This window comes from Electrophorus electricus, chromosome 17, assembly GCF_013358815.1.
Source record: "Electrophorus electricus isolate fEleEle1 chromosome 17, fEleEle1.pri, whole genome shotgun sequence".
Lineage (NCBI taxonomy): Eukaryota > Metazoa > Chordata > Actinopteri > Gymnotiformes > Gymnotidae > Electrophorus > Electrophorus electricus.
This window is the reverse complement of record NC_049551.1, coordinates 13946249-13962674: the sequence shown is the minus strand read 5'-3', so window position 1 is coordinate 13962674 and position 16426 is coordinate 13946249. Positions and strand designations below refer to the sequence as shown.

At 36.7% G+C, this 16426-nt stretch overlaps 2 protein-coding genes across 2 annotated transcripts; both read left to right on the top strand.

The window, feature by feature from the left end:
* Window positions 1-2660: 2660 nt before the first annotated feature.
* LOC113568773 (trace amine-associated receptor 13c-like) lies at window positions 2661-3683 on the top strand. The gene has a single exon (XM_026996936.2). It carries the CDS (start codon window positions 2661-2663, stop codon window positions 3681-3683), a length of 1023 nt encoding a protein of 340 aa, XP_026852737.2.
* Window positions 3684-7700: 4017 nt separating this feature from the next.
* On the top strand, window positions 7701-8723 carry LOC118242882 (trace amine-associated receptor 6-like). The gene has a single exon (XM_035535898.1). The coding sequence runs from the start codon at window positions 7701-7703 to the stop codon at window positions 8721-8723; it is 1023 nt and encodes a 340-aa protein (XP_035391791.1).
* Window positions 8724-16426: the final 7703 nt, after the last annotated feature.

Here is a 16426-nt window from a genome sequence, read left to right as displayed (position 1 = left end):
TGGGAGGCTGAAATGAAAACACAATCACACTGATTCCTGAATGGCTACGCACCTTAATTTATCAGTGTTAGTCTCTCCCCTACAATTCATATTTAAGGCTAACATGCAAGTATACCTGGAGAGATAAAATTAGTAATTGTCATGCCAAGGTAAGCCTGAACTAGAAGGACAGGAGGTCTTAAAATGCCCTGTTTAAGGGTCAGTGCCAGGCCCAGGCCCCCTCCGGCCACCAGAGGGAGGCCTCGAGTCAGGCACACCACTAATCAGGCTTAATGCCCAACAGCTGGGCTAGACCTATATAAGCCCAGTGACCCGGTCACGCAGTGCTGGGTTTTTCCCTGAAGTTCTGAGCCAAGCTCCTAGCTGGTAACTTTGTATATTGAGGTCTGTGAGCCCTTGTGCTACACCTTACTTCTGTTCTGTGAGGGTGTCTGATTTACACGTCCGCTCCCCTCTCCAGTTTTCTCCCTCAGCTCTGTCTCTCTCCTAAAGCTCCCCATAGCCATTACAGTTCCTCCCTGTTGTCTGGTTTTGTTTGGGAAGTTTTAGTTTGGTTTTCCCCAGTGCATCGGAGCTGCCATTCTTCCCGTGGCATCCTTGGTTCTCCCTTTTCCTACGCTCGGCATGATGTTTAGTTTTTTCCTCTTGTTTTGTTGTCCTCCATTCCTTTGAAGGGTGATATACGCGGCAGTAGTTTTGTTGCTACTGTAGTCTAGCGAGTATTTGTTTATCTTGCAACAAAGCGGCATGGGTTCACTACCCACCTTTGTTTATTTACCTTGTCTTGTTTTATCAGTTCTATGATCTAACTGTTTTGCGCATGGGCCCACCATCATTAGAGTGTGGTTGCTCAGCCAGTAGGCTGTTGGTGTCATTACCTATCTGACCTGCGTTCAAGCCCATGTTAAACCCTTGTTGTCTGCATTATAGACATGAACACTCTGTTATTAGGGAAAAAGCAATTTTTGAATTTTCAGTTGGAAAGGCTGCATATATGCTGCTGCCTATTTGGATAATATATTTACTAATGATGGTCACTAACATGTGCAATACCCGAGGGTTGTCTGGAAGTCCTTCAAGTCGGGTTCACTGCACATTTGAAGAAGTGCTTCATCATATGGGAGGAGTTATGATATCTGGGCTTCCTTGTCGGTGAGACAGGTAAGTCTCCAAATTGACAAGAGAACAGTCATTGTGGCCTGTCCAAAATGAGGCAATTCCTGGAGCTGTCTGGCTATTATTATAGATTTGTGCTTGACTATTCAAACATTACCTGTCAACTGCTTTTAACTGTTTTAAAGCAGTACTCTGTGGAACCTTCTGTTGTATTCAATTAACTTTTCTCTTCAGAGAGCATCAGCCACCACATTCTTTGATCAATACAGCTGTGAGCCAATGGAAAAACATCGGAATGGGTCACATCGTTAACCAAAAGTTAATACAAAATCTCTGGGTACCTCCAGGCTTTGGTGCCAGAATACAAGGTGAACTCCATGCACTAGAACTTGGGACAGCTAGACCACCTTCTATAAAAGACTTGACCTATTTCTTTATCTGCACAATTTAACGCAGTATGCATAATGCTTGATGGGAACATTATCGCCAACATCAATGTTGTGTCTGAGTTGGAGTATCAGAATACAAGACTCTATACAATTTGATTGACCTCATATCATGATGAGTATCATTGCAAAGATATGCTAAAATATTAGACAGCTTTTCCAAAATGTCTGGTAAATGTGCACATATGTATAAGAAGTCATCTTCAGAATGCAGAATGCTGGGAATGAACCGAAAACAATGCAAATGATAATGAAGGTTTATAATCAACAACAGAGTTGGAAACATCACTAAAATCCCTGACACACACTGATGTACTGTAGCTTGGTAGCCAAGGTACTTGACTAGTAATAAGAAAGTTGATAGTTCAATCCCTGCCACTGTTAAGGTCTTTAACCCTCAATTGCTTGACTTATACTTAGTCATAATTGTAAGTTGCTTTGGATAAAAGTGTCAGCTAAATGTAGTATGTACTAGTAAGTGAGTAAAAGTCATTGTCATGAAATTAGTACCTTGATCAATGTCCTTAAAGTTAAAAGCACTACATATGCATATGGCCACATTGTATATGTGAATGCAGTACAATGCTTGAGTAATTAATTGTGCTCATGAACTGTGCTCCCTGCTTTGAAGAAGCCTGCTAAACAACTACCTCTCTCTGACAGCAAGGCCATGTATTAGGAAATTCAACACCCACTTATTATATGGGAGGTATGTAGAAAGCCTACATTCCTACTGTGGACATTTTTGGATTTAAAATATACAGTAATTAAAGAGAAAAAAAGAAGAAATTAGTTAAAATAAACATTAATAGTGGTTTACACAAAGGATATTGAAGAAGATGAGAATGGAGCCCTAGGTATTTGTGACATGCCCATTTCTTTTCAAAGCACAATGACCTACCTGCATATTGACATATTAACACAAATGACGTAGTGTTCAGTATCACGTGAGTAATGATGGGGACAAACTAGCAACTTGCATCAGTGGGAGGATTCATGCATTGTTATAAAGAGACATTCCGTAAAAGGAAAACTAAGCAGTTTATCTCAACTGAATATTGTGATCAACTGCAATTGGCAGACCTGCATATAGTTGAGATGAACATCACAGAGCATCAGCAAATTGCAACAGTTCAGTACTGCTTTCCTGACAACAACTCATCATGCAGAAAGGAGGTCCAAACAGGCACTGGGAATATTTTTTTATTCACTCTCCTTTCATTTATCTCTGTATGCACTTTGTTTTTTAACCTGCTTGTGATCATCTCCATCTCTCACTTCAAGCAACTCCACACTCCAACTAACCTGCTCGTCCTCTCTCTGGCTGTGGCTGATCTTCTTGTGGGATTGATTCTTATGCCAGTGAAAATAATGGACCTGATAGACAACTGTTGGTATCTTGGCAAAATGGCATGTGCTGTTGTTTTAGTGATAAACTTTTTCTCATTGGCAGCATCTCTCTGTAGCATGACATTGATTGCAGTTGATCGGTACATTGCTGTTAATGACCCTCTGATTTATTCCACCAAAATTACAGTTTGTAAAACCTCTGTATTCATAATTTTTGGATGGTTGTTTTGTCTACTGTATGTCTTTGTCTTTTTATACTTTAATGACCATCTGCTTCCATCTCAGATTATTATTAGATGTCATGGAGAATGTGTACTATATGTAAAATATCCATGGATGATTGTTGACCTGATAGTTATGTTTATAACTCCTTGTTCTATTATATTGATCTTGTATTCATTCATTTTTAATGTGGCAAGACGTCAGACTCAAGCTGTGAGATCTGTGTTAAACAGTACCTCTAACAGACAAGGAATCAAAGTGTCAAACGCTTCTGAAACCAAAGCAGCAAAAACACTGGGAATTGTTGTTTGTGTTTATCTTGCTTGCTGGATACCATTTTATTTAAGTTCATTGTCAGTTGAAAGCATGTCCTCATTGTCACTGGTGTGGACAGTGTTTGGCTGGCTAGCATACATTAATTCCTCTATAAATCCCCTAATATATGCTATATTTTATCCATGGTTTAGAACATCAGCTAAGTATATTGTAACATGTAGAACACTGGAATCCTCTTCTTCAAGGTTTAATTTGTTTCAAGAACATTTCTGATTTCATATATTATTTCTGAGAAACGTAAAAGAAGTACCTTCAACCATTACACACTCTCTCTCTCTCTCTCTCTCTCTCTCTCTCTCTCTCTCTCTCTCTCTCTCTCTCTCTATATATATATATATATATATATATATAAATAATATTTATATTTTAAAGTTTCTGTAATTGTGCACCTATCATTCTTCAAAATGTATGCTTCCTTGTTTTCTATTATATTTAATATTATTGTTTTTTGTTTTTTTTGTCAGTGAGTAAAATAATTGATAGTATGATGAGCTATTTAGGCCTTTTTCTAACACATACATAAAACACATTGATAATGAAAAACTTCATGTGTGAACAATAGACGTATATGAGTATTGTTCTTCATACATACATATATTAAGCATTCCTGAGTGAATGTATATTTTTCATAGTATTCAGAGCTTTTTATTCTAATTGTTTTTGTGTAAATTTGTAAGGTAAGTACAATATAAATAGTAAAACTGGATAGCCTAGTTACAATTGATATAGATCAGCCGAACGGGGAGTGGGGAATTTATATACATAAATAATTTATATATAATATTTGCATATACATCAGCATAACATGAATAATGTAATATGCCATTAGTGCTCCATTAGAGCTTCTCATAATGGCCTACTGACTCTCTTCAGCTCAGCAACCACATCATTATGAGCTCTTCTCAGTGGTCATCAGGTGGGCACCTGCCTTCATCACATCACATCCAGGAGGTTCAGAAGTAAGGTCTGGCATCCCACAATTTATGGATTCACTCTCACTAGAATATCACTACTAGTAGTAATTTTAATATACCTTTATATAATTTGATATCCTTATTTACCCAAATGAATAATAAATACAATACAAAAAATATTACTGTAATGTAATAAAAATAAACAAATGATTATCAACAATTTTAACCCAGCAACTTATTAGATCAAAATTAGCATCTTTACTTTAGGAAATTAAATTCCAAAATAAACATTAAACCCCAATATATTGAAATAAAATACCCATTGTATACACTCAACACACTTTACAAAGTGCTAAATTGGGCCACCTCTATTTCACTACTTCTTTAACAGGCTACTTTCCACTTGAAATGAAAGAAAACCCCCGATACAAGCCTAAGGGTGGCTAGGGTGCTTTGTGTCCAAAAATGAGGAAAACCACTGGCCTCTTCACTCAAAGAGCAAACCAAAAGGAAATCAAATATAAATAATAATTCAGTTATCTGTAGGTACCATTTTATGTTCTCTGTAAAACCACAGTTTCAGTACTCCTAACAGCCAACTTTAGTCACTTTGTCCTAGCAAGTTTCTCCAGCACAAGCCTGATGTGCTTTATATGTTCTGTGAGGGAATTTATTTACATGAGAATATCGTAAATTTAATCAATAACCCATTTATTCAGCATGTCTCTAAAAACCTAATTCATGAAAGCTTGGAAGATGGATGGATAATTTATTGAGCCATAAGATATTATGTTATATTCATAAAGACCAGATGTAGTTATGAATGCCATTTTTCATTAGCCTCCTACTTTATCCTTATGAGGTTAAACTGCACTGCACACATCCAATTTTGTGAAAATCCTTGCATTTCTCAATTGCTCATATTATGATGGCAAAACAGAAGGAGTGAGAGGCGAGGGTAAGAGGAAGGAGTCTTTATTCTCCATATCAGCGACAAAGAAAACAAAAGGTCATCAAAAGTATCTGTCAAGCAAGGGGCTGGTGAGCAGTACACTGCTCCAGAGTCCACTAATGTGCAGCTCTGACTTCAGGAACCTGTGGGATTAAATAAGTCAGGGAAAACAAGGAACAGGTGAGTATGATTAATAAATAGGTGATGGGGCGAGGGCAGATGCTTGGTGTGGTTCTGTGCAGCAGTAGGCATGTCCCTCCTGCTGGATGAATGGCTGACCATGACAGCTCAATGAATGAAGGCAATATTGTCACGGTATGGCCCCCCCTCCCAAGTGCCTCCCCGTGTTTTTGTGTGTGTGTGTGTGTGTGTGTGTTCGTCCGTGTGGCTATGCCCCCCATGTGTCACACCGGTTTGTAATTGCCTGTCATTTACATATGTATATGAACCCTTATGGTTCTGTTGTCTGTTGTCTGTGTTTGATGTTACATTAGCTTCATTGCTACATAGTATTTGTTTCCGTGTGAATAAACTTATGTGTTTGTTTAATGTGCCTCGTCCCCGCGTCCTGCTTAGCCTCCACTCGTTACAAATATAGTGCTTTTTTAAGTTATAGAACTTAGAACACAGAATTCAATCAAGGCTTCAAACTCCCATATTTATTTTCTAGACACACAAAAATAGAGAAACTAGCAGCCACAGAGGAAGTGGATGGGTGAATATAATGCCAAATCCTTGTTTAGGAAATTTTCCATAGCCTCTGTCTTGGGTATGGATAGGGGAGAAACTCTGCTTTTTGGGGAGTGTGGTGCATATGTGATGCGATTTAGGCCTGGGTATGGTAAGACTAGTGGGCTGGGTCGAATCCATCGCAATAAATGAGTCTTCAGTTTTCATTTAAAGTCAACCAATGACTCAGCTGTATGGATAGTCAGGGGACGTTCCACCACCTCTGTACCAGGACAAAGAGTCTTGATGCATGTCTTCTCTATGTCTAGGGAGATGCTTGTTCAAGTCAAGCATTACTAGAGACCCTAAGGCAATGTGGTACATAATAGACTTTGATTCATGTTTTTTAATGGACTTTGATTAGTGTTTTTAGGAACTGGTCCAGCTATGGCTTGGTAGATGAGTATCAGTGTTTTAAATCTGATGTGAGGCACTACAGGAAGCCAGTGAAGGAAAAGCAGCAAGGGGGTGACATGCGAGAACTTCAGAAGATTGAAAACAGGCTGTGCAGTTGTATTCTTAATGGGTTACAGGGGCCTACAGGCAAGGTTAATGGGAAGGCTATCATGAATTTTCCAGGTTGTGTTTGTTAGTGGTTATTAGTGGCATAAAGAGGCATGGCTTATTAACTTTAAGTGGGTGAGTGTGGGGTGCCAGACCTCACTGTTGAGCATACTAAAAGCGTTAGGAGCATAATTAAAAAAGATACTGACAAAGGGGAGTACCTACCTGGTTCACATTTGCAGCATTTAGCTGATGCTTTTATCCAATACAACATATACTTATGAGTGAGTATGACTTGAGCAATGGAGGGTTGAGAACCTTGCTCAGGAGACCAACAGTAGCAGCAGGTGGGATTTGAACTAGCACCCTTCCAATTACAAGTCAAGTACCTTAACCACTGAGTTATAACTGCCCTGATAACCTGGGTTAAAGTGAGTAAGTGGACCCCTAGGTGAAACTTTAATGGCATAGCATATTATACTAGCATAGCATATTATACTTCTTGTATATGTACAATGTTATGCATAGATGTACTGTGATCACAGTTTTACTGGCTTCACCTGGGCACTTAAGTATGCAGATGACACAGAAAATGGAAAAGATTGTGATTGGTCAATTACATCTTGAAATTTTTAGTGACTGCATGAGTTACTATACAAGCTGGAGAGACAGACAGAAACTGAAAATTCTAGCATTGATGAGCTCATCCGATCGGTATGTGGCTCTGGATACTGTGACACTGCATTTTGGGATTACTAGCAGCACTTTACTGTTGTGTGCATGCACCCATGTGTTTCCAGTAGGAATATTGTATAGGTACTTATTTAGTATTTAATAGAAATATATATACAAATACCTTGTTTACAAAATGTGATTGATTTAAAACATGTATTAACTATGACATTGACTGTTAACACCCCTACTGGTCACCACTGTAATGACATTGTTGAATATTAAGTGAATGATGCTGGGTACAAACTGGCCATTCACATATTAGTAGGAAGATTCATAATTTATTTCATTTATATTCATACAATATAAATACACAATCTGCAAAGACAAATTCATCAGTCCAGCACTACTGAACAGCATATTTTTATCAGCTCCAATTCACATATCTGTAAACTTAAGATGAATATCACAGTGTATCAACAAAACATGACAGTTCAATATTGCTTTCCTGACAACAACTCGTCATGCAGAAAGGAGATCCGAACAGGCCCTGGAAATATATTTTTGTTTATTTTTCTGTCTTGTATCTCTGTAAGCACTGTATTTTTGAACTTGCTTGTCATCTTATCTATCTCTCAGTTCAAGCAGCTCCATACTCCAACTAACCTACTCATCCTCTCTCTGGCTGTGGCTGATCTTCTCGTGGGAATTGTTGTTATGCCTGTGAATATGATGCAACTAAGAGATAGCTGTTGGTACCTTGGTAAAATGGCATGTACAATTGTTCTAGTAATCGATTTTATATCAGTGTTAGCATCTCTGTGTACTATGGTTTTCATTGCAGTTGATCGGTACATTGCTATCAGTGACCCTCTGATATATTCCACTAAAATCACTGTTTGTAAAACCTCTTTATTAATAATTCTAGGATGGTCTTGTTCTCTCTTGTATATCCTCATCTATTTGTACTTTAATGACCATCTCCTTCAGTCTCAGATCTTGAGTAGATGCCATGGAGAGTGCATTTTAATTATAAAATCCTCCTGGGTAATCATTGATCTAGTGATTTCATTTCTATGTCCATGTTCAGTTATAGTCATCTTGTATTCAATCATTTTTACTTTGGCAAGACGTCAAGCTAAAGCTGTGAGATCTGTGTTGAATGCTACCTCAAACAGACACAGAGCCAAAGTTTCTAAGTCTTCTAATTCTAAAGCAGCAAAAACACTTGGCATTGTTGTTTGTGTTTATCTTGCTCTCTGGATACCTTTCTATCTATGTTCTCCATCAGTTCAAAACATGACATCTTTGTCACTGGTGTGGACTGTTCTTGCCTGGCTTATATACATCAATTCTTCTCTAAATCCTGTAATATATGCTATATTTTATCCATGGTTTAGAGCATCAGCTAAGTACATTATGACTTGTAGAACACTGAAGTCCTCCTCTTCAAGATTTAATTTATTTCAAGAGCATTTCTGACTTCAAATATTATTCCTCAGAAAAGGATGTGATTTTATATATATATATATATATATATATATATATATATATATATTCATGTGCTTTTTAAAATTGTTCATCTATAATTCTTCAAAATGTAGGCTTTCTTAATTTTTCTTATATGTATTAATTATTGTTATTTTTTGTAAATGAGTAAAACATTTGAAAGCAGATGTGTATGAGTAGCTTTTTAGGCTTTTTATTCTAATACATACATAAAATAAAATATACCTTTATTAGTGAAACATTCATGTTTAAATAACAGACATACATGTGTATTTTTCCTCATACATAGATTAAACATTTGAAAATATATTGAAAAAGCCTATGTATGTCACACTCATATCCCTTATTAGATACAGTTGTATAGCTGAAAACCATATACATAGCCATCAAATGTATGGTAAATGTATAGATACACCTATATATATATATATATATATATATATATATATATATATATATATATATATATATATATATATATATATATATATATGTATAGCCTAAAGGCTTTTTAATCTAATTCTTTATGCTTAAATTTGTGAATAGTAAATAGTAAAAAAAAAACAGTAAGCGTGGGTAGCCTAGTTAAGAAATAGGTTTTCAGCAAATAGCTTGTCATTCTGAAATGATTTAATTGCATTCTTTAGTCATTCACCATCCAAGTACACAGCAGTCCTCAGATAGTGTTTAATAAAGTGTCACAGATGCCTCTTCTCTAGTGTCACATTTCCTCTGGTGATTATTTTCTTTCTATTATGTTTAGAGTAGTTCATCACCCCCAATATATTCCGTGGTCAGAACCTGACCAGAGAGAATCAGGAAATAAGGTCTAACTAATTGTGCATGGCATAAGATGGACTGAGACCAAGCCATTTTATTAGAAACACATATGCAAATGTCTATTGATCCATTACCATACAGAGTTGTTTTAGCCATCTATGATGGTCAGTTTTGGCTTGAGCGCCAATATCATGGATAGGCATTGGGATTATGGATACATCACAAATGAAAACTTATTTTACAATTATTTTATTGGTTTCCTGGTTTTTAAAGAATCTAGTCAAAATCCTCTACAATTTATGGCTTTGCTATCCCTAGAATTGTACTACTAGTAGTAATTTTAATATACCTTTATATAATTATGTATCCCTTTTCCCCCAACTGAATAATGAGTAGACTACAAAAATGTGACTGTAATGTAATAAAAATAATCAGATGATTATCAACAATTTCAATCTGACTTATCAGTTCAATATTACGGTCTTTATCTTAGGAAATTACTTTTTAAAATAAACATCAAACCCCATTATCTTGAAAAAAAAAAAACCTTTTGTATACGCAGTGTTACACAGTGCTAAAATTTATTAATGTTTAATAATTCTGTCTCACCTCATGAAAGTTTCCAGTTCAATTACGTGATTATTTCTCATCTACCAAAAATTTGAATATCACTCTTGACTCACAGACATAACTAAGGTATGTTTATTGAGTAAATACAGATAGGAAAACATACATAAAAATCATTCTAAATAATGAATAAAAAGATTATACTAATGACCACTAGAATCACTGTAGATAACAAACATTACAATATAACCAAACCATAATTACCCCAAATGATTATTTGGTGGACCAAAGTAGCTAACTAGGCTAACAAGAGAGAAAAAAGAAAACTATTCATGTAACCTGTAAGAATGACCAATTGGGCAACCTACTTATCAACCAAACAAAGACCAACAAAGGAAACTTTAAGCAAGCGAGATTTGTTGGGAAAGAACATGAATAAAAGGTATAACAGGCAGACCCTGGTTCCTGTCCTTGGGTGAGAGAAAGCCCTCTATGACCAGATCAAACTTTCATGAGAGGTATAATTTGTAGTCTACCATCACTACAACAGGGTATTTTCCACTTGAAATGAAAGAAAAGCCCAGTGCAAGCCTGAGTGTGGCTAGGGTTTGTTGTGGCCAAAAGATAAAAACACTGGCCTTTTCACTCAAATATAAATAATAATTCAGCTATCTGTAGGTGGCATTACCATCCTATGTTCTTTGTCTAACCATAGGTTTACCAATCTCAGCAGCATGGCATGCAAGATGGCTCAGTTTCCAGTCAATTTTAGTCACTTTGTGCTGGCAATATCGACTCCTAGTCATTCCACAAAACTAATTTGTTGGGAGTCCAGCTGCATTAGCTTCAGTTGTATATGGTATTCTTCTCACACTAGCCTTAAGCTATCAGACCAAATGGACCATAGCCTACAAGCTAACCTAACCACCTAACTTGCCAATATGGACATTTTAGAGTATTGAGTAAATGCTTGTCTGATGAGTAAAAGTAAGCACTGCTAAATTCTACCTTCCTTCAGACACTATGAATGCCTTAACAAATGAACTAATACGGTTAAGCACCCTATAACAAAATGTTTTGAGCTAAGAAACTCTTAAAATACTTTTCCGTGATTAAACAACTTTTTCATGATGATCTTTCTTCTCTCTCCTTCTCCTTCCTCTCCTTTCTTTTGTTCTCTTTTGTTTCTCGCCCCATGTGTCTCACACTGGACCCATGATTGGCTACTCACACACAAACAGATAAACCCAGGATACGTGTTTGAAACCCACAGTATTTTAAATTTCTCTATATCATCTTTATAGGTTTGTTTTACAAATAACAAACATAATATACAACCCCTTCACGTAACAAAATTACAGAAACCACTTAAACTCTTAAAATAACTATTTATTACTTTATATATTTTCTTATTTCCTTTAATATTTTGACTATGCATATGAAAATCATGATTGAATTTGGAGGCTTCTTCACTGAAGATAACTGCTGTTAAAGGATTTTTTTTTTTTTATAGTGATGAATTTGTATTATTAGTGAAAGGATCCAGGTGCAGAAATGAATTTCAGTCTTTCTAGAGTCAGTTTCTAGATATACTATCTTATATCAAAAATAATAGTATACTTTGTGATTGTCAGTGGTATTCCTGGTTCTGGCCTCTAGAGTTCTAATGGTGTCATGATCAGGCCTTCCCAGTTTCAGTGTTCCATATTTTCCCTGTCTTGTGTTTTTTTAATTCAGTTCCATAGTTTTGTTTTCTCCACCCCTCGTTTAGTTGATTGTATTTAAAAATGCATGCATTTATATTTATATTTATATTTGAATCATTGTGTTTGTTAAGTTTGTACTCTGTGCCTTTGTTTCCTAGCCTTCGTGTTTCTTAGCGTCTTTTGTTTTAGCCTGCCTCCTGTTTGCCTTCATGTGTTTTTGTTTGTTAATCATGTATTCCCGTACTGGTTTTGTTTTTGTTCCTGTTGTGTTGTCTGTCCCTGCGCCCATTTCTGTGTCCATTCCAGTTGCTGTGTCTCCCTTGTTTTCTATCCCTGTGCCTGTCCATGTGTTCCTGTTCCTTTGTCTCTGGCCTAGTCTGTTTTGCATTTTGGTAATCCTTGTCCTCCCTCCCAGAACTTTTTTCTGCTGCGAGTTCTGGTTCTGATCCCGCTTCCACGCCCATTCCCGCTGCTGTTTCTGCTCCAGTTCTGTTACTTATTTTCCTGTCATTCCTGTTCCTTTGGTTCCTGTGTCTATTCCTGCTTTTGCTCCTGGTTCTTGTCCTGTTTGGTCTTCTCCTGTTCCCGCGGTTTCTGTGTCTGCTTCTGTTTCAGTGCCTGTTCCTGTTTCTGCTCCTGTGTCTGACCTAGATCCTATCCCTGCTCCGCGTCTTGCCTGTTCTGTTCCTGTTAGTGTCTCATCCTAGTCCTGTTTTGTTTTTTAGTTTTGGTGTTTCCTGTTTTTGCATGCCCCGGTGTTGCGAGCTTTGGGCTGGGGTACCTGATATTGTAGCTCTCTCAACAGCACTATTACCTTGAGTTTCATCTGAAAACACTGCATCTTTGTCAATGGTGTGGACTGTTCTTACTTGGCTTATATTCATTAATTCTTCTGTCAATCCCCTAATATATGCTATATTTTATCCATGGTTTAAAAACTATTTAACTGATAATTTTCAATAGATTATATTAAATTCCAAACTTCATTCTCCTCAAATGACTGATACTGCATCACATAAGTTATCTTCCTGAGAAATTTTTTAAACTCAAGTAAAAATTGGCAAAGTGAACCTGAAAAGAACAAATGGTTTAAAAAACTGAAAAGACGAGTTGGATGAATGGACAGGTTTCTGTAATTGTGTCATAATCTTTTTTATTCTATTGTATCATAATTATGTACATGAATTAAGGTATCTAAAGCAAATATCACCAGATATCAGGAGCTAGATATTTTATACTTTGTCAAACTTTGCTTATTCACATATATAAACAAGTCCAGTTATGAGACAGTGTACACACTATCTTATATGTATGATATGTATGCATGTAAGCCAAGTTTGAAAAAGGTCTTTTACTTGCTAGATCCCCCTCTTTTTCTATAGCAACCACTTGGAAGTTGCTCCCTCGCACTGTCCACACTGTCTGGATGATCCAAAGAAATACATCTCCAGACTGTTCAACAGGGTGACATTTCCCTCATATGTTACCAGTTGGTATCATTATTAACTTTAGTAATAATTAATCAAATTAGATGAGTTAACAATTTTCCCTCACATTTCCCACACAGCCTCATAACTCTTAATTAGTTACCTACTTCACTGTTCACAATGGCTTTCTCTCATGATCCTCATATTAGTCTGTAGGCATACTTTTATTATGGATTTGTTGAATAAAACGTTTCCTGTGTTGATCTTGATCGATAAGTAGATTACCTATTACTCCCATAGATTGCATAAAGCAATCTATTTACTTTGTTTCTCTAACTACTTTTTAAAATTAGCTTATCAATTTGAATCATGAATAATCAGATTGCTAGGTGTATAATTTCAGATAACTAGAGTTAAAGTGAACAAGTACAAATCAATCAAAAATGATCTTAAAACTGGAGGTGTACTTGGAAGACCATTGAGTTTCATTAAGTAATTATTTGCTTACAACACGGAAGCAGTGAATGATGGTATGCAGACCTTTAAACATTAAAGGGAGAACTAAATAAGGCAAGGGAGGGGTCTACATTTTTGCCTAAATGTCCTCTATTTGATGAAACACCTGCCAATCATGCTGCATGCCCTGGAAACACTTGGGAAGTAAATGATTGTCACCCCCATTCCTTTCCTCTTTCACACATTAGTGAGAATTGCTCTCACTCCAAGACAATGGTGCTGCAATGGCCAATAGAAATCAATAGAAAATAGAAAAGGGGGCTCTAATGCTCTATTCAGGATCAGTTTTATGTGAGTAACGTGCATTTTGAGGTAACTAAAGGCTTGCGTATTTTTTGTTATCTTACAAAGGAACCGAACACATTTTCGAGCAAAGAAGTGAGCACGTAATTAAAGAACTTTACTAACACTCTGTATACCATTTAAGCATGTCACACAGTTGCTTTGATTGTATTTGAATTTTCTATGACAAAATCTGAAGTTATCTTATACCAGAAGCATGTTTTAAAAGGCCAGGCATGATTGTTGTGGAGATTTACCAGAAAAACACGATGTATTCAGTGTGGGATTTCTGTTGAACGGATGCATGTAGATGGCTGAAAATCAGTAAACAGGTATTTGTATTAGGCCTAAGAAATGTTTATGTTGATAAATCTACTCTACTTTAAGAATATTTGATGCGATCATGTGATTCATTTGAGTATGCCAGCTTGGGCCCACTGGTGGGCCCGCTAGGGGGCGTTACTGCATGGACAGGTTGTGAGAGAAAGTTTCTTAATATACATTGTCTGACGTTCTTTATGCATTCCTCAGTAATACTAAACTGATATATGTCCTATGGTTTGGCTGAGACATACAGCTGAATATCATCAGCGGAGCAGTGTAAACTAGCAAAATGTTTATGTATAATTTAACCTAGAGGTAGCATATATATAGAAAAAAGCAGAGGCCCAAGGACAGATCCTTGTGGGCCACTATAGCTAACCATGTTGTATGCTGAATAATGTATGTAAACAAACTGGTAGCGATCGGCTAGATGAGATTTAAACCAGGAAAGGGCTATTCTCCTAATCCCTGCAACATTTCTGAGTCTATCTAGTAAAATGTTGTGATCTATAGTGTCAAATGCTGCATTCAGACTAAGCAATATAAGCAAAGAAACATAACCCAGAAGCCAACAACAGGTCATTAACTTTGTAAATCAGAGGTGTATCTGTAGTACATATTACACTCCTGGACTGCAGTGTGCTCCTGGTCCAGTTTGGGATTTGGGACTGTCTGTGCACCTCGTTGCCTCGCCCTTCCTGGAGTGATTGCTGTGGCTTATATAAGGACCCTGGAGGAAGAAGACAGTGGCTTGCCAAAAGCTCATTCTTGTATTGGCAGTGATTTGTGAGTTTGTAATCTTTGCTGTGCTTACCTTACCTTATCTTGTCACATCCCTAGTTTGCTTGTGCTTGTGCTTGTGAATGTGAGCATTCCCTGTTTTGTTTATGATTGTGATCCCTGTGAAAGAAGAAATGTTTTTCTGTATGTTTATATGTATAGTTACTGATTGTAGGGAGTGGTGCCTGTTTGTTTTTGCATTTGGGTTATTGTCTGTTTATTGTCAGGGAGTTAGTGTAGAATTGTATTTCATTTTTTTTCCTGCAAAATGTAGTTAGTTGTGGTGTTTCTTTTGGTAGTGTGGGTTTGGTTTGTTATGTTGGCAATTAGCCACCCCTGACATTATTCAGTGTTTGCGTGTGTATTTGTGTGTGTGTGTGTGTGTGTGTGTGTGTGTGTGTGTGTGTGTGTGTTCACCATTTAAAATATACAACATTTCACCTTGTCTGCCAGTTCAGTCCAGTGATTTAATCATTCCACATACCATCCTGCTACCAGTATTTTCACACTGCTGTTGCAACCTCACCGCCTAGACAGGGTCATAACATACAATTCAGTCAGGTCTAAACCCTGACTGAAAGACTTCAGGTATCTGGTTCTAATTCAGGTATGAGCTTAGCTGCTGTGCTACAGCTTTTTTTTCTAGGATCTTGAAAATAAATGGAAGGTTTTAGATCAGCTTGTAGTTTGACAGCTGACATGGGTAGAGTTTAGATTTTTTTGAGACATGGTTACTGCTAATTTGAATGAATTAGTTATGTAGCCAATGTTCGTGGATGAGTTTATTAAATTTAGTAAGGGTTCAATAACCTCAGGTAGGATTTCCTTAAAAAAAGTGTGTGCAACAACATAGCAACCACACACATGCTCAAAACACACACACACACACACACACACACACACACACACACACACACACACACACACACACACACACACACACGTTCACCTCTTTCAAGACCTACGTATTTCCTTCAGGAAATACAAATTAGTTTTAAAATCCAATATGATTATTTGACTAATAGGCCTATATATATTAATATTATCTCACTATACTGAACTCTTTAATGATTATATGCAATATTTAGGATAGTATGGACTTACCTTGCCTCTGTATAATGTGGGTATACTAAATACATTATGTTGCAGTGAGTACAGGAAATGATTAATGTTGTTCCAAAAAGATCCAGTAAGAGCATTAATTTAAAGAATTAGAATCTTTTTTCTTTGTTGCTTATTCAGCATAGACAATATTCACTGCACAGATTCAGTGATTATGTAGATCACTATCTTT

Coding starts and splice junctions, on each gene's coding strand:
- LOC113568773 (XM_026996936.2), top strand. CDS start 2,661: ATGAACATCACAGAGCATCAGCAAATTGCAACAGTTCAGTACTGCTTT.
- LOC118242882 (XM_035535898.1), top strand. CDS start 7,701: ATGAATATCACAGTGTATCAACAAAACATGACAGTTCAATATTGCTTT.